General features: G+C 48.0%; 2 protein-coding genes across 8 annotated transcripts in view; one reads left to right on the forward strand and one right to left on the reverse strand.

The window, feature by feature from the left end:
* Positions 1-16,929, forward strand: part of SZT2 (SZT2 subunit of KICSTOR complex) — a 79,034-nt gene extending 62,105 nt beyond the window's left edge. For all 6 annotated transcript variants that reach the window (XM_083510742.1, XM_083510746.1, XM_083510743.1 and 3 more), the window contains 18 exons: positions 445-577; positions 759-886; positions 1,004-1,113; positions 1,683-1,865; positions 1,942-2,212; positions 2,554-2,633; positions 3,891-4,016; positions 4,822-5,024; positions 5,704-5,797; positions 5,940-6,020; positions 6,340-6,414; positions 10,174-10,387; positions 11,204-11,387; positions 13,329-13,451; positions 14,669-15,158; positions 15,390-15,506; positions 15,948-16,016; positions 16,322-16,929. In XM_083510742.1, coding sequence (XP_083366868.1) covers positions 445-577; positions 759-886; positions 1,004-1,113; positions 1,683-1,865; positions 1,942-2,212; positions 2,554-2,633; positions 3,891-4,016; positions 4,822-5,024; positions 5,704-5,797; positions 5,940-6,020; positions 6,340-6,414; positions 10,174-10,387; positions 11,204-11,387; positions 13,329-13,451; positions 14,669-15,158; positions 15,390-15,506; positions 15,948-16,016; positions 16,322-16,465 — 2,825 coding nt within the window. In that variant the 3' untranslated portion in view covers positions 16,466-16,929. The remainder of the gene's footprint in view (positions 1-444; positions 578-758; positions 887-1,003; positions 1,114-1,682; positions 1,866-1,941; positions 2,213-2,553; positions 2,634-3,890; positions 4,017-4,821; positions 5,025-5,703; positions 5,798-5,939; positions 6,021-6,339; positions 6,415-10,173; positions 10,388-11,203; positions 11,388-13,328; positions 13,452-14,668; positions 15,159-15,389; positions 15,507-15,947; positions 16,017-16,321) is intronic.
* Positions 16,930-17,509: 580 nt separating this feature from the next.
* Positions 17,510-18,254, reverse strand: part of HYI (hydroxypyruvate isomerase (putative)) — a 138,769-nt gene continuing 138,024 nt past the window's right edge. For both annotated transcript variants that reach the window (XM_083510806.1, XM_083510805.1), the window contains 2 exons: positions 17,970-18,104; positions 17,510-17,774 (listed from right to left, as the gene is read on the reverse strand). In XM_083510806.1, the coding sequence (XP_083366932.1) occupies positions 17,701-17,774; positions 17,970-18,104 (209 nt within the window). In that variant the 3' untranslated portion in view covers positions 17,510-17,700. The remainder of the gene's footprint in view (positions 17,775-17,969; positions 18,105-18,254) is intronic.

The following is an 18,254-nucleotide window of genomic DNA, read 5'->3' on the forward strand; positions in this document are numbered from 1 at the left end:
GTATTGACCCATGTCTAACCTCTGTCTTGGGGAGAAAAGCTTGCAAACATGAGGTTAATTGGTTAAGGCTCAGAAACCAGATTAAGAGCAAATAGGTGTGGCTTTGGCTTGTGCACCCTGTTGAGCATATGCGCCTTTCTTATTGACCACATGCTTCCCTGTCTCTCTGCTTATACTATTCCGAGCACGGAATTCAGGGCTTTTTGACCTAGAACATGGAAAGGTTCATGCAAGCTCTGGGTGCACGTCCCTCTTTCCAATAGATGCAGGAATGAATACAGGTGCAGTGAGTGCTGATTGGTTTGCCTCCATTCCCCTTTGTTGGATATTTTGACTCAGGACAGCAACCAGCAGGCTGATGGTGCCACAAAATGGCCCAATTTATTTATTTTTAATGCTTTGGTGCAGCAAAACCAGTGACCCACTTTGTATTTCCCTCTGCAGGGTGTCCCTCAGTGCAGCAATGTGCCACGGAAAGTGTGTCCCGCTTCCTGCTCCCCTCCATCATGCTTGAGGTAGTGAACCTAGTCACTACTTTGGCAAATGACACCACTGTCAAAGTGTTTGAAAAAGTCAGGTAGGTGCTAAGTGTGTGCTCCCTTGAAGAGTAGCTTGGTAGATCAGCTGAGAGGCAGCCACTGGAAATTGCCTAGGGGTGCTTCCTTAGCAGGGTGGGAATGTTACATGTGGGAGAGGGGACTGGGTCTATAGGACGGGTGTTCTTGTGCCTTGACTTAGCTGCTTGTCTCCTGCTGCAGTGGTCCCCAAGGGGCGTCCTTTGTGCCACATTCCCTGACACCAAGCACCAGCAGTCGGCCAGCTGTCATTCGACACTTCGCCCTGCTTGGACGCAGCTTCCACCAGTGGCACTGCAGCACAGAGCAAGGTGAGTTGAGAGTGGGGAGCCAGAAAGGGCCAGCAGGTTTTTTTTTAATATCTCTGCGTATAGGCAGGAATCTCGCAAACTGAACTCAGCTTTGTGGTGGTGTCTTGTCTCATTCAGCCACCAAGGGATTACAGCGTTTTGAGGCCACCGAGCTTGGGTCTGCAGAGAAAAGTTGTGATGTAGCTCCCCGGCAAAGATTTCTTTTCATGGAGATCATTGACAAAAAGGTGGGTATCGGCTGAGTTAGTGATGCAGCCACTGCAAAACCTCTGGGCTCAGTTAGAACTTGGGAGTCATCCAAAAAATGGAAAGAAGCAGAAGTCCCAGCAAAGGAAGAATAGGTACAAATACTTATGGAATATGCAGAAATGGCAAAACTTACTGGAAGAATAAGAAACCAAGATAACAAACTTTTTATAAGAGAATGGAAATGGTTTATTGAATATTTACAGATAAATTGTAAACAGATAAGAACATTGGCAGGATTATTGTAATAACCTGCAGTTTCGTAAGAGTATATATTTAAAGTAGATGAATAAATGAGCAAATTAAGTTAATTTGGATATGCAGAAGATATTAAAAATACATTTAAGGAACCGCAGGAAGAGGAGGAAGGAAATCAAGTTTTGAAATGTCAAAATGATTGTAAAATCAGTCAAATGTATAAACTTGAAAAGTGTAATAATAATAATAATAATAATAATAATAATAATAATAATAATAAAGCTTGAGAGGCGTCCCAGTCTGGATCAGCAGCCTGAGTCTGGTCTTGCCTTGCTTCCCTTTCCCCCTCCAGCTGGTGCTGCATACCTACAACTGGTCGGTAGACCAGGGCAGTGCCCTGAGCAGCTCCCTCACCCGCTTGCTGCAGTGGCAGAATGCCCGCGCCCATGTGGTGCACTGCCTGATCAGCCAGAAGCTTGGGCTCTTCCATCACTACTGCTACATGGACACCCCGTGGCATGAGGACAGCAAACAGGTACGCCCTGCTTTGTGCATTCCTGTGTGCAGGGCGCTCTGTCCACGACTGGCTCTCATTGATTATCTCTATCCAGGAGCAAAATCCCTTCCTGAACTCAACACTGGATGTGGATCTCCTGATCCGGAGCCCTAGCGTCCCCGCAGGCAGGGAGCCCGGTCGCCTCGGAAGCTCTGCCCGCATCCTGCAGCCTCTGCACTTCCCTCCGGATATGGTGCCCTTCGACGAGGCCCTCCGAGACATCTCGGTCAACCAGCCCACCCTTCATAGCCCAGAGATGGCCACGCTTGATCGTGTGGCCCAGCACGGAGCTCAGTTTCTAGAGATCAAGAGCATGGAGCGGAAAGGTAAGTGGGAGGACAGGTACAAAGGACTGCACTCCCTGCAGCTGTATCCTAAAGGGCTGTTACAGCTCTTAGGACCTTTGCACAAGTCTTTGCCCATGAGGGGTTTACCAGGGCAGCCAAAAGCAAGGCAGTGGCAAGCTGTAAGAGCGAACGGGGTGGAAAGGGATGGCTTAGAGTAGAGTCATTCTCTGTCTGTCTGCTGTGCATATGTGAGCTGATGTGAAACAGTGAGGTGGCTTGAGTTGTCTGCAGGGAAAGCTTGCCAGAAAACGAGGACTTGTTGGAGGAAGGGCCCTGGGGCTCTGGTCCTGCTCTCCTCAGCCTTTGCTCCTGTTCCACAGAGCTGGAGAAACAGATGAAAATTGAGAATCTCTTTGTGACGTGGCAACAGCGGTCTGCACAGTCCAACATGCCCATCACTGTGAGTTGTGGTTTTTCAAGGGGGTGGGAAAGCGGCTGGGATGTGGGCAGCACTTAGGTGCCAGGGCCTTGACGCTGCTTCCCAAATATTGGGGTGGGGTGGGGCTTGTTCTTGGGAAACAGTGAGAGGGAAGGTGGCATGGGATGGGGTGTTCTTCCCCAGGAAAAGGCAACATCATATGAAGCTACAGGACCTAGAAGGTATTGTGCTTCAACACCCGCCTTTTAAAAAAGCAGAACCCAAGACACTGTTAATGCTTCGCACATGGAAGCCATCTGCACAATTCCTCCTCCCACCTTCAGCAGCTGATCCGAGGTAATGGGATGTTGGGCGGGGTTGCGTGTTGGGGAGGACACAGCAGGAGTACACAAGTGCCACTGCTTCCAGTGGAAATTGTACCTGCCCTGAGAAAGTCTGTTTGTGCACTGTGCTACTTCGTTCTTGGCTATGTTCAGGGAAGGTCAGGTGGAATGACATGAAGGCCATTCCCCTCTATGATCGCTCTGGTCTTTCATTATTGCCGACAGATGAGAATATGTACCATGTAAGCAGCTGTTTTGTAGTGTAAATTGAGAAGGTGACGTAAGGTGCCTCAGACGCTATCCTTACCATCATGCTCACAGGATGTTGTGATCTAGACTGAGGTAGGTAAGAGATGTCATCTTGCATAATAAGCTGACGTGAGCATGTGAGTGTCGAATCTCACAAGGATAGAGAAATGAAACTGGGCTGTGCGTGCTTCTCTTAGCAGCCTCTCTTAATGGGGATGAGGTGGGTCTTTGTTTTAATAAGTGAATGCATCGCTTCATATGGAACTTCAAAGGAAACATTAGGCTTAGGGCATGTCTGCAAGCAGGATTAGAGCACACGAGCCTTTTCCCCTCCCATGGCTTCTAGCAACTGGTATTCGGAAGTATCGCTGCCTCCAGCTGTGAAGGAAGAGCAGAGCCATCATGGCTCTTAGTCATTGACAGCCCCCCACCCCCCAATGCTTTCAGAAATGAAGAAATGGGCACATCATCTAAATACCACAAGATTGGAGCTGTGTTGTCAAGCTGCCAATGCCATGCTTGCATATGTTTTCTATGGGCAGGAGCAAAATCCTTGGGAACTGAGCTCACGATCACTGTGTAACTCTACCAGCTCCACTTTTTAATCTCCCAAAGTTTTTACGTGGCCAGGGTTGACACTTTGGGGCCATATGGAATGGGCCTGGAGACCTGTCATAGTTAACCTCCTGTGTCTGTGTCTGTGCAGCTTGCAGATCTGGAAACGCTGAAGCAGTCCTCCCGCCTGGTCCATTATTGTGCCACGCCGTTGCTCTTTGATCCCACCTTCCGGCAACAGATTCAGGCTGACCAGCAGAACAAGCCAGAGGGGAAGGTGAAGTGGGGGGTGGGGAGAGGAGAGAGAGTCCTTCATAATGCTGTCATTCCTCCCTCCCATATTTCTTTTATCCCCGGCTATACCGGGAAGAGGCAGCTGAGGAGATACTTACAAGAGGCCTTTCCCATGGCTTAGAAGGAGGTTGGCAGAACCTAGGTGATGGAGTTGAGAGTCTCCTAGCCTTTGGGGGCTAGGAGTGGGGCAGGACCCTACTCTCTATGTATCCCCAAGTTTTATCAGAGCTGATTTCTGGGGATGGGTTTGATTATTTATTATTAAATTTGTACACCGCCCTGTACTCACAAATCTCAGGGCAGTTCACAACATGAAACCACAATATTGAAAAACACAAAATCCATAATAAAAATAAGAACAGAAGCAAACCAATAATCTCCCCCTTCCACAGCTCCTTTTTAAAGGCATTGGATGAAAACTGAAAGCGCAAATATGACTCTAAGGCAGGAGTGGCTAATCTTTTTTTTCACCTGAGCTACATGCACTCTGCCCAACCCTCCTGAGACCTCAAAGGTTCCCTACACACATGCACATGCGCATCATCTGAGAAGTGGGGTATAGGCCCTCCCTGCCCATTAGTGATCTGATGACTGGATTTGGGAGAAGGGGGAGGACTTTTGCCTCGCTGCAAAATTCAGTGGGGTCTTGGGGATAGGATAGAAAAATGTGCTTGGAAGGCCATGCCACCTCCTGAATAGGCAGTTAGCCACCCTTCCTCTAAGGCACTTTTTCTCTTGCCTACTCAGAGGAAAAATGCCAATTCTCCCATTACTCCTTTGCCATTCAGAAGCGACACCGCTCAAATGACTCCACGGCATCTGGTAGGGACCGCAGCCACAGCTGTGACTCCGCAGAGGGGCTGCCATGTCGGACCAAGGATGAGGCCTGGCTGCTGGAGCTGTGCCACACTTTCCTGCAGCAGTACATCCAGTACCTGCAGAGCATGGGCTTCATTGTGGTGCAGGTGCGCCCGCCGTCCCCCACCCGCAGGTCAGTGGCGATTGTTGGAAGGGCACAAGTGGTAGTAGTAAATATATGGATCCACCTATTGTGGCGACTGTAATTCGTCCTAAACAGTTTTTGTTATTGTACCTTCAGGTGGCTGTAACTCCGACACTTTACGGCAGGGGTCGGCAAAGTTTTTGTGGCTTGGGCTGGTTCCCGGTCCGGCAGACGCTGCAGTGGGCCGGAGTGCGCACACATGTGCGAACACTATTTCTGGTGCGGAGGAGGCGTGCGCAGCTTCCCATTGGCTGCAGGAGCTTCCTGCAGCCAATGGGAAGCCAGCCAACGTCGTGGAAGGCGGTCCCCACTCTGCTCCGCACCAGTTTAGCGCTGCGTACAGGAATCTGACCGAGTGGGCGGCAGGTGTCCCCGAGCGGGTGGTGGTGATCCATGGGCCGCAGGTTGCTGACCCCTGCCTTATGTTGAAGGGTGGGTAAGACATCAGGTTAAGAATAATGATGGCAATGCTGCTTTGGGCAGCAACAAGTTTATGGAAGACATGCTTGCGTAGAGGGAGGGAGAATCAGCAGGAGCTGCATGAGAAGTGTGTCGTAGAAGAAATGTGATGGGGTGTTCACTCGCAGATCCCAGTCTGTTTCTAACCCCCAGCACACCCTTGTGGATCTTTAATCTTCCCCCTCCCTGTCTCTCTTCTGCTCTTCAGCAGCACCAGCAGGATCCGAGCTCTGGCAGCAATGGGCATTGAGGGCCGGGCCTCTTTCTCATACACCAGGCCAAAGGCGGAGGGGAGCCCAAAGGTGAGCAGCCTGGCTTTTTGAGTTGAGGGGACCTTCTGGCAGGGAGAGAGGGCTTGGCCATTGGAGAGAGGGGTGGAGCATGTTCCCTAGGCATCAACAAAGGGTCCCAGAGCTTGTTCCAGCGCAAATGCTTCTTTTCCAGAGCGCCAGCCCTCCTGTCACCACGTACCACTTGCAGAGAGCTCTGCCTGGGGGAATCGTGCTCATGGAGCTAGCTTTCCAGGTGAGTGGAAACAGGTTTTCCTTCCGTGCTAAGCACAACAGGCCAGACCAGTTTGTTTAAGGGGAAGCGGCCATCGCAAGTGCTCATAGGCCAGTTGGGTGAGGTGGGTCTAAGTTGAAGGTATGGCTAACCACTCAACTGACACACACACTCAATGGGCATTGGGGGAGGGATACAGGTTGAGACAGCCTATCCTGAATGAAAGCAGGAATACCACCTCTAAACAGTTTTTAAAACAGTAGTTAGCATTGTATATGCCGGTGTGTAGTTGTTAGGGGCAGATGAAAGCCAATATCTCATCTGGTGCCGTTCTCCTTAGGGCTGCTATTTCTGTGTGAAGCAGTACGCACTGGAGTGCTCACGAATCCCCATGGGGCAGACTGTCAACTCACAGGTAATATTGCTGTGTTCACTCTCTTGCCCTGGAGGTCAGAACTGGATGGATATAGAAAATATTGAAATACACATGCATGGAATCCCTTGAGAAGGAGGTGTAGGAGTTGAGCTTGAGGACTCAATAAGGCCACATTTTCCCTTGGCTGTTGCTTGGTAATCTTCCCCATTGTGTTCGCTTGTTTATGCTGTGCCTCAGCAGAGAGAAACAATGATTGCCACTATCCTTTTGTGCTGCACTGAGCTTTAAGCTTCCTTCAGGACTTGGGCGTTGCCCCCAGGATCTCTGAGTAACATAAGGCATGCCTTCTCCTGAAGATCTAGACATGCTTGACCCAGGCAAGAGAGGCTTCCCCTACTCTTGAATATATGTGAGGATTAGAAGTGCCAGTCTGTACCCTTCCTGCAAGGTAGGACTGGCAACCTTTTGGGCAGTGATTCTGCAGCAGGCATAGCTTTGGTTTCTGAAATGGAGAGCATCTTGGTTCCTGCTTGCATGCTGCTCAACAACCCTTCTCAGGTTCGTAGCTACAAACAGCCTCTGTTATCTCACTAGGTGGAGCTGACGCCAGAATATGAGAGGATACGCTCCCATTTTGTCTGGGTTTGTTTTGTGTTTGGTCATGCCTATTCCTGGTTTAGCTGGGTCTCTTACTGTATTATGGGGTGTCAGTCCATGGCACTGGGCACTGTGAGAGGTTGGGGGAAGAAAGCTGGTCCTACAGAGTTCCATTTCTTCCTTCAAATGCAGAAAATAACTTGCCATCTCCTCACTCTGTCTGGGGTTTGGAGACACCCACTGACACCCTGAATTCCAGTGACACCAGACACATTCTGGAAGCAGCAGCGAGTTGCCTGAACAGCTCTATAATCTAGCCTGAGCAGATTATAGTATATGAACTGCCTGCACTAATGTTAGCAACAACTGTCTACGGTAACATTTAAAGAGATCTTGACACATGCAGCCACTACCTGAGCTGTGGAAGTCTGGCATGTAGATGCTGTAAGTGTAGATGCCAGCACAGAGGCTAAGGATATCTGCTACATGAGGTACAGTCAATAATAATAATAATAATAATAATAATAATAAATTTATTATTTATACCCCGCCCATCTGGCTGAGTTTCCCCAGCCACCCTGGGCGGCTCCCAATCAAGTGTTAAAAACAATACAGCATTAAATATTAAAAACTTCCCTAACCAGGGCTGCCTTCAGATGTCTTTTAAAGATAGGATAGCTGCTTATTTCCTTCACATCTGAAGGGAGGGTGTTCCACAGGGTGGGCACCACTACCAAGAAGGCCCTCTGTCTGGTTCCCTGTAACCTCACTTCTCACAATGAGGGAACCGCCAGAAGGCCCTCGGCGCTGGATCTCAGTGTCCAGACTGAACGATGGGGGTGGAGATGCTCCTTCAGGTATACAGGATTGAGGCTGTTTAGGGCTTTAAAGGTCAGCACCAACACTTTGAATTGTGCTCAGAAATGTACTGGGAGCCAATGCAGATCTCTCAGGACCGGTGTTATGTGGTCCCGGTGGCCACTCCCAGTCACCAGTCTAGCTGCCGCATTCTGGATTAATTGCAGTTTCCGGGTCACCTTCAAAGGTAGCCCCACGTAGAGCGCATTGCAGTAGTCCAAGTAGTCAAACCTTGGTTGTCGAACGTAATCCATTCCGGAAGCCCGTTCAGCTTCCGAACTGTTTGACAACCGAGGCACGGCTTCTGATTGGTTGCAGGAAACTGCGTTGGACGTTTGGCTTCTGAAAAATATTCAAAAACCGGAACATTTACTTCTGGGTTTTTGGCGTTCGGGAGCCAAAACATTCGAAAACCAGAGGCGTTTGGGAGCCAAGGTTTGACTGTACCAATGTGGGAAAATGCTTTTTTCAGTGGCTTCCACATAGAAGCTGCTGTCTTTAAATCTGCTTTTAGTCAACTGTGAAACAGAATTCTACAACTTAAACAGCTTAAATTTGCTACAGCTTCACAGAAGACTCAACAAATTATGTGAACGTTGGATTACTTGATTACCTAATTGTCATACACCAGGCCAGCCCATCAGCAGAACTTAACTGCTTAGAGAAACATGTCAGGTTGCCCTATTCTGTCTTAACAGCGCTGTTAGAGGAGGAGGAAGAATGGGGCTCGTAGGATACGGACACGTGGGAGAGGGGAAATGGTGAACTATTTGAAGCATATTTAAAAGTCACTTTAGCACTGGACACTTTTTGGTCTAAGCATTTAGGAGATGCTGCCTTAGTCTTTACAAACTCATTCTTCCAGTCTTTGGAAATGAGCGCCTGCTTCTCTTTTTTTATATATAAAAAAGAGAAGCTGGAATTCTGACAAATCAGATAGAAATATTAGAACGAAATGTAAACAAAAATGCTTGCAATTGGCAATCAAATTGGAACTGTGTAAAATGCACATGCCTTGTTTGTAATTATGGGAACGTCACTTGCGCAAACTTCTTAAACAGCTTTTTAAAAAGCAGATCCTTCCAAATTTTTCTTCTTGTGCCTACTTAGGCAGCTGCTCCCATTTATATGTTTTCCTCCTGAATTAAACCAAGCCAGCACCTCCTAAGTTGCCTCGAATCCTCACTCACCCACAGAGCACCCTGGGTGTGCACAAAGGGGTGAGCTCCCGTAGCTCTGTCCCACCTCCTGCCAACCTAGCAGTTCAAAAGCACACCAGTGCAAGTAGATAAATAGGTACCGCTGCAGCGGGAAGGTAAACAGCGTTTCCATGCGCTCTGGCACTCGTCACGGTGTCCTGTTCCGCCAGAAGCACTTTAGTCACGCTGGCCACATGACCCGGAAAGCTGTCTGTGCACAAACACTGGCTCCCTTGGCCTGAAAGTGAGATGAGCACCAGAGCCCAAAGTCGCCTTTGACTGGACTTAACTGTCCAAAGGTCCTTTACCTTTACCTTTACCCGTATAAGCCTTAAATATACTACTTTAAAGAAGGGCCAGGCAACTTATTTATTTGATGGCAAGATCCACTGTGATGACTTAAAGTTATCCTAATTGTATCTCAGACACATGATTCTGTACTCAGAAACCTCCAAGTCTAATGGCGGAGATGGGCATTTTATTTTCCACTCTTCTGTGGAAATTGTGGTACGGCCTTTGCCTCCACCTCCCACAGCCACAAAGTTCCTCTTCTTCCACATATGTTGAGTAGAACTTCAGGGGTGGTAGCCTCTCACACATGGCCCTGCATGGTCCTCCTGAGACAGGAACTACAGGAGCCAGTCCTACTACATGCTGCTGCACCCCAATTTTCCTATAGTGGGGGAGGGAGACCCTTGTGTTACTGATGGAATCTTTGGTGGATCCCTTTGAAAGGACCTTCAGCAGAAGCAAATGGAGGACCCACATGGAAACCACAGTCCCCATGAGCCACTGCTGTATTACTGTGCCCATTTTACCTGCATCTGAGATTGGCACAGTAGGCAATTTAGTAACCAGGCAAGGTCCTCATCCAGCTAGCTCTCCTGCAGGTTGAAGTGAAAGGGCAAAAGGGCTAGCGTAGGTAAAAGGGCACCCAGGGTTCAATGGCTAGTGACAGGGGCACTCTGGTGTTTTCTGTAAGGTATGACCTAGCTGCCTAGGTTGGATAACATCAGGCTGCTTCCCTCACTACTTCCTTTTCTCTGTACTTTTCTGAACCCCCTCTATACAGCCCCATACAGTAGTACTGCATCTTCCTTAGGCAACTGGCTTCAGGTCTGATTTCTCTCTCTGTTCGCCTTAGCTTTCTATGCTCTTCACGGAGGAGTGCGACAAGGTGCGTGATCTCATGCATGTGCACTCGTTCAGTTATGATTTCCACCTGCGCATCGTGCACCAGTACCTACTTGGATCCCATATGGCGCTGCGGCAAGGCTATCACCTCACCAGCTTTCTGGAAGACTTCATTGCCCAGCACCCTGACATCCCCAAGTTTGGACGCAATCACATCTTCCAAGGTGAGAACTTCTGGGGGCATTTGAGGAGATTTTAGACAGCTATAGCTCTGCACAGCCAACTGCACTTGTTCTGTGGCCCCAGTAGATGGCTGTATTCCGAGAAGTCACAAAGGTCCTGTCATCATCTTCATCTCTGTCTTGGGACCTCTTGCTTTGCTTATAAGCTGTAAACCAGTCAGGTCCTACCAGCAATGAGCTTTCCAATCTGACATAGACAAGTGGGAAGGAGGTTTTACTCTAGTAGAATAAAAACTCAGTGTTGCTGGCCCTCCTTTAGCACACTTGGCTCCACATCGCGAAAGTACCTGGTTACATGAGCACAGGAGTATGCCAAAAATTTAAAGGACCTATAAAACCCTTCCTGTTTTTAACAACAGAAGGGCCTTTTGAACTCTGGAACCCAGTAGCTAAGAACCAGGGAGAAGCCGACTGTGTGGGCTTAAAGAGCTATTTTAATAAAACACTGTAAAGCAAGTGGCACTCAAACAAGAAGTTGAAGGGAAACATTTTAGAAGATCATTTTAGAAGATCAGAAAAAGGAAAATAAACCCAAAACAGCGTGCTGACATAAGTAGCCAACAACTAACGGTGATTTAAAGGAACAAAGCAGGCATTTCCCTTGACCAGCAGAGGCTAAGGTTTGCTGGCAAACATCTGGAAGATGTTTGCACTATCTCTGACGACAGCATCCAGAAGGACTCATTTCAGGTTTGTCTTGTGGAGCAGGTAGACCTCTGTCCCCCACACAGACTCCCAGAACCAAGCGATCCTACGGCCGTAAGCAAACATATGGTAATCCTTCCGCTTCTCCTACAGGTGCGCTGACCTTGCCTACCAGCTCCATTACAGCACACCAGCTGTACAACTATATAACTGACCACGCCAACACCTATCATATGAAACCACTGCGCATGGCCAAACCAGGAACTAGCGCTGAGGGCAAGAAGGGCACTCCCAGCCCTGAGCAAAATGAGTATGCCCTAGTCTCCATCTGGAACAGGCAAGTGATTTCCAGGCTGCTCTGATAATCTCTTGTCTCAGTGCCACTTACGACACTTGTCTGTGAGCCCTACTCCCTAAACATCATGTGCCATGCATCTTCTTCCACCTTCGTCATTCAAAAGGCCGCCAGGTATCTCACCTTTTATGTCTTTCTGCAATGATGATGATGATTATGAGGATGTGCCATAAAGATTAAATAATTCAGGTTCTGCCTAAGGCTTTATATTGTGTTACCTAGGACTTAACCCACTAGGTCCAGGACTGGCAAAAATGCATTTTGAATTATTGCAAATGAATTATTTGTTTTATGTGATTTAGGGAAAAAGAGATTTTTATTTGCAGAAGTCCAATAAGGTACTGTCAGTATTTGATTTACAAAGGAAGTATTTAATTTCAGGTGCTACAAGAAGGCATTTCATTTTGTACTCAACTCTTTAGCCCTCCACAACTAACATCCTTTATTATAGAATAAGCTTTTGTAGGCTAGAGTCTATTTTTTTCAGATGCATGGTGGCCTGGAAATACAGACCACACTTCTCCGACGCTGTTTAACTCTCTAATTTTTTATATTTTTTTACTCTAGTCATTATTATTATTCCTAGTCACTTACCTAAATTTTGCTTATTGCGGAGTCTCGCATTGATTCTCAATCAGTCAAAAGCAACCAAGGACAATCCCGCCAACCAATTTTTACTGCTGCTGACAGTTGAGGAGAGGATACGGATAAAACGTTTGCCTCTAGAGACCGTGTTTGTGTTTTGCTAACATAGAATTTCTGGTTCTTTTTGAGAAACCTCATGTGAGCAACTTGGCATTCAGATTACCGACTATTGTTTTCCTTCCTTGGATTGAACCGACCCTTGTCTCTTTGGTGCCACATTTTTTAACGGCTGCCACCAGAATCCCATTCCCACAGGGTGCTTTATCCTCTTCAAAAGAAATCCCATTTTGTCAACTTCTTTTGGAATACAACACAGCCACACTGGCTCCAGGTATGGCACAAGTAAGCCTAGCTTTTGCCTACCTGTGTATTAGGTTCTTGATTGAAACACCAAACAGTCTCTTCCAGGTGGCACTAGCTTTTTGATCTCACACAGGTGGGACAAGGTCCCACAACTTTTCCCAGCTGCCTAGTCCTTGATACGGGATGCCCATGGATTTCCTAGATTTGCTTTTCAGGATAGAACAACCTTCTTACCAGCTTAGCTGTGACATGCTGGTGTTTTATGCCAGTTGCTCTGAAACTAGACACAGCAGTCCATTAAAAGACTTGAGCATTCAGAGATGGAGGAAATGTCAAATGTGGGGCATTTTCCACAAAATACTTGTGTGTACAAACCTTTTCTAGCACTGGGGAGGCTTCAAACACTAGCTTTCTGCATTACCAGGCTGCTGCAGTTACCAATATCTGTTTGCAAAACAGACATGATTATAATAAAATAAACAAGACACAAATACAAAGTTTGTTATGCTGCTTGGATGGTAGTATAAGGTGCAGATGTCTGTTCTGGGGCATATATTCCTGGACTGAGAAACTTGACACAGAATGGCCCTTGTATCGGGTTCATCTGTTGGCTTTCTGATGTGTAATGTATCCTACAGCTCCAAACTCTCTGATGTATTCCTAGCCACTGATTTTTCTCTCCTAAATTGCTTTGATTTTATTTTTGCCTAAACTGTACTACATGGCAATGGGGCTATGAACCCAAAAGCTGACACGTATGTCCAACTCTCACTCACATCATTCTACAGTGGTGAGTCAAGTCACGGGTGTAACACTGCTGTTCTACACCCCCACCCCCCTCACTTGTAGGAAACAATAGGGTCTATTTTTGGTTCAATTGAACTACCCGCTGCAATGCAGTCCACACTGTGGCCCAAAAGGACTGCAGCTGCTTTCTTGACCATGTAGAGAACCCCTTGCATTCTTCCCTTACAGCTCTGGCTCCTACAAGGATTCGGAGGGGTTGCGTCACCACGACGACTTCGATGTCTCCATGCTTGTGTTCCACAATGCTGCTCCCTTTGAGGAGCAAAGTGAGTCAGAGCGACATATGCTAAGGTAAGAGATGAACTGGGAAATTGCAAGTCAGGGGGAAAGCCACTTGTCTGTATTTAGGGGTTAATATGACATCTAAGAATGTGAATCTATTCAAAGATAACTACGAGAAATGTTGGACAGAAGTCAAAAAGGATTTAGAAATATGGTCAAATTTGAAGCTTTCCTTGTTAGGCCGAATTGCAGTTATAAAGATGAATGTAATGCCTAGAATGTTATTTTTGTTTCAAACATTGCAAATCCTTGACAAGATGGACTGTTTCAAGAGGTGGCAGAAGGACATTTCGAAATTTGTCTGGCAGGGCAAAAAACCCAGAATAAAATTTAAGATTTTAACGGATGCAAAGGAAAGAGGGGGATTTGCCCTGCCGGACTTAAAACTGTATTATGAATCAGCAGCGTTCTGCTGGATGAAAGAGTGGATGCTCCTCGAGAATACAGATATCTTGGACTTGGAAGGTTTTAATAACGTATGCTAAGGTAAGAGATGAACTGGGAAATTGCAAGTCGGGGAAAGCCACTTGTCTGAGCAATTACAAGGTCGAACAGCCTTGGCTGTTCAGACATGCAGTGTGCTAAAAAAGAAGAATTGAGCAGCTTATTGGCAGCTGGGTGATTAATAATAATAATAATAATAATAATAATAAATTTTTATTTATACCCTGCCCTCCCCAGCCAGAGCCGGGCTCAGGACAGCTAACACCAATAAAATCACAGTAAAAACATAATAGGGGGCGGGTAACCAATTTAAAACACAGGTTAAAATGCAATTTAAAATGCAGCCTCATTTTAAAAGTAGCCAATAAATCAAGACCATAAGGGGAGGGAAACATAAGGGTCAGACTGAGTCCAAACCAAGGCCAGGTGGAACAGCTCTGTCTTGCAGGCCCTGCAGAAAGATGTCAAGTCCCGCAGGGCCCTATTCTCTTGTGACAGAGCGTTCCACCAAGTCGGGGCCAGTACTGAATAGGCCCTGGCCCTAGTTGAGACCAATCTAACCACCTTGCGACCTGGGACCTCCAAAATGTTGTCATTTGTGGACCTTAAGGGCCTTAAGTTTGGGCTGCAGGGAACCAGTCTAGGCCACGGGTTGACCAGGTACTTAATGGACACGTGGAGAGCAGTACAATTACTGTCTATCCGCAAGAGGCCACACTGTGGGGCTGTTGGTGAGCGAGATAGGCAATGAGCTGCAATGGCAACTGTTCCCTTCCTCCCAGGTTGCACTTCTACGTGATCATGACAAGCCAACGGGAGCTGTTTCCACGACTAACGGCCGACATGCGCCGTTTCAAAAAGCTGCCACGCCTGCAACGGGACACGCTGGAGCCAGTTCTGGGACGTGCTGCTTGGGAGACGGCAGAGGGGGGCTGGCAGCGGAAGGAAGTGCCAGAGCCCTGGGAGGAGGTGGAGGACAGTGGGGAGTTCTATGCAGGAGGTCCCCAGGTCAAGGTGGGCCCCGGGCTCTTCTACACATCCCCGCTCTTCCCGCTTCTTGCCTCCGAGGTGGCTGCTGCCCAGAAGCAGCTCAGCAGCATGGTGCAGCTTGCCAAGTGCCACTGCCGCCGAGACAACCTCTGGAAGAGGCTCTTCCTGCTCGAGCCGCTGGCCTCTGACAAGCTCAAGCTGGGCAAGCTCTCCCTCGGCGAGCTGGAGGAGCTGCTGGACGCCGTGCACAGGAAATCGATTGCTGACATTGATCCCCAGCTGGTGAGTTGAGCTGGTTGAGTCAGTGGGGGTGCATGTTGTATGGGTGTACGCACACTTGTGACATACTGTGGCGGGCAGAAAACACTCAAGGGACCCCAGCATGGTCGAAGCTATGGGGCGCTAAAGAACGCAAGAGCCCTGCTGGACCAGACCAGAGCCCATCTCATCTAGCAGTCTATTCTCTCAGTGGACATCCAGTGGCTTACGTTCCTTTTTCTCTCTTTGTGGCAGAGTTGCTTCCTCACCATGACAGTCTCCTGGTACCAGTCTCTTATCAAGGTGCTGCTGAGCCGTTTCCCCCAGAGCTGCCGCCATTTCCAGAACGCAGATGCTGGCACTCAGTACCTGGTAAGTCCCTTCCAGCATCATTTTCTCCAGCTGTGGGCCTCTCCCTGCTAACCCGTCTTCCCATCAGTTAAATCAAGAGTGAACTTTGATCATTTTGCTTGGTCAGGTTTGGCATTCTCACTCATCAGTTCCAGCTCCCCTTGGCTCGACAATGGAAAGAAATTCTGAAATGCAGTCCTTCGGGTTTCTTTCCTTATTAGAAGCTGCCCTCTAGTTACTGGAAGGCTGTTTCAGTCCAGGATTTGGAGGTGGGTGGGTGGGATCAAGAGGCTTTATGGACTTCTGTTCCCCTTGCCCACTGGTTTTTTCCTACCCATCTGCCTTACTCCCCAGAAAAAGGTTCTGACCCTCTCAGTGGGAACAATGCAATTATTGCCTTGCTTTCTTTAATGTGGGGGGTGATTCTCTCTTGATGCAGTGCTCTTGCCCCCAACTCTGCAGGTCGTGCTGAACCAGAAATTCACAGACTGTTTTGTGCTCGTATTCCTTGATTCCCATTCAGGAAAAACGGTAAGATCCTTTCTTCATAGCTCAGCAGTTCAAGGGGGGCGGGGGCAAGGAGTGGGGCTTCGGGGTTACTCTGTACTGATGACATAAAACTTCTGAGCCCTGGGGCTGCTGTTTTGGCTTTGAACGTCTAACTAGCTCTGCTAACTCAAATGTCCTGAAGTTATCCTATCTGAACAGCCTTCCCAAGAGGAGTCTTTGGCCTAAGGAAAGCCTATCGTTGAGCTTTGTTGCTTACCTATGGGCAGATGACTAGATCCCCGTGCCTTGCTAGTGCCATTAGTTAACCCAGCTGTCTTTCTTTGCAGAGCCTGACCGTGGTGTTTCGAGAACCATTCCCAGTACAGCCCCAGAACAGCGAGAGCCCCTTGCCGCAGCTGGTGTCCACGTACCACCATCTGGAATCGGTCATAAACACAGCTTGCTTCAATCTCTGGACAGGGCTGCTCTAGTGTTGGTTGGCTCCTTTCACCTGGGGCACGCTGCACAGGCCCAGCTGGGGCGAAGAGAGCACCGCAAGTGGCAGAAGCACACATGGGGGACCGTAGTGGGTGATGTGAGGCTACAGCTGGCTGGGTAAGAGCTTCGTTAGGACATTTTGATGAGATGAACAGAATCAAGGAGGGGGACCGCTCTGGAGACCAGAGCACAGCCTTAAGGGGGGGGCGATAAGCACCTTCCCTAAAAAACTGCAGGATGAGGCATATATGGACGGATGTGCCACCTTCCCTTGGGCACTTTGGCGCCAGGGCTCACAGGCAAGTGGAGCTGCTGACGTGGCCTGGTGCTTTTAAGAGTGACTCACTGGATGGGTTTTAGCGAGAGGGAACTGCACAATGATGGGAATTTTTATATATATATGAAGTGAATGTACAGTAAATTAAATAAAATGGATCATTAATTATAACAATAAAAATCTTTTGTCATAGCTTTTCCCCGACAAGCTGCTGAGTTTATCCCTGGCACGAAGCGAAGTAGGTTCCCACCAGCCTGCCAGAATGGCGTGTCTGCCAGGATGCACTGCAGGGACCAGTGCCAGGGTCTTTACTCCAGGCTTGCATGATGGTGCCAGTTTCTTTTCTAAGGAAGTTGGTTCTGGCTCAGATTGAATTGTGCCACTCGTGTCTCCCTCTGGTTATACGCTGCAGTGTAAGATCTGGAATGCAAGTAATTTAAGCAGCAGCATGCAGATAGAACCTAGAGGCTAAGATGCCCCTTTAAATCTAGGAAATCTCATCCGGGGCCACTAAGTGGTACTAAAGAGCTAGATCTGAAGAGGCAGGGACTTCCCTTCCTTTGCACCACACTAGTCCCCATTCTTGCGAAAGGCATGCCAGCATCATTGCTTAGTGTGATTCCAGGAAGGTGAACTTTCCTTTTTAGTGGGTCAACCCTTATAACTGCAATGAGTAATAAAAAAAAGGATATATTTCTTACTGGAAAGACCGGGCAGGAATGTACGGTAATCTGTTCAGGAACACAAAGTGACACAAGAGTGAAGCCTTTAGCCATTCCAGGACTTGAGTTGGAGCAAGGCCCTAGGAATGCTATTTTGTTTTATTAGGAGGCAAAATGCATCCAGAAGAGAGACAAACAAAAGAACATTGCCTTTCCAAGTTGGCATGTAGGATTGCACTCCACCTCTGATGCTCTTTAGTCCAGTTTTTCAGCTGCTGAACTTAACCCCTCAGCTTCCACTATCCAGTACACCATGACTCTTCCAGTATGAGTGCAGCCAGCCCAGCCCCTTCAATGTGCCTTCTGTAAGGGAAGCCAAAAGCATCAGCAACAGCAATTTTGCACTTCTTCAGCACCACCACCCTGCCCAGTTTTGGTAGTTGTGAAGCAGAGAAACAGTGGGTTATATCAGCAGCCTAAAAATTTCCCAGCTACAATGCTTCATTTCACACAGCAAAATCTCCCCCCATTCCCTTGGGATAATTTAAGCAGACTTGCCTTTGGGCTTGTACTCGCATCCTACGAAGCCACTGTAACTCATTGACTCCAGCAGCTGGAAGAGGTAAGGGAAGTTTAATTCGCCAGGGCTGTCGGGCTCATGCCGTCCTGGTACCTGGGCAAGCTGAACGTGTCCTGCAGAGAAAGAAGGTAACCATCAGGGACAAATGAAGGACTAGGCATAGGGGTCTGACTGGAACTATTTTGACACTACAGCAGTATCTGTCCCTTTGCTTAGGAACAACCCCTGCAAGGGATTCCAGTTTTGAAGCCATACTAGGGAAC

The sequence above is a fragment of the Podarcis liolepis genome (genome assembly GCF_965112155.1).
Source record: "Podarcis liolepis genome assembly, chromosome: 6".
Taxonomy (NCBI): Eukaryota; Metazoa; Chordata; class Lepidosauria; order Squamata; family Lacertidae; genus Podarcis; species Podarcis liolepis.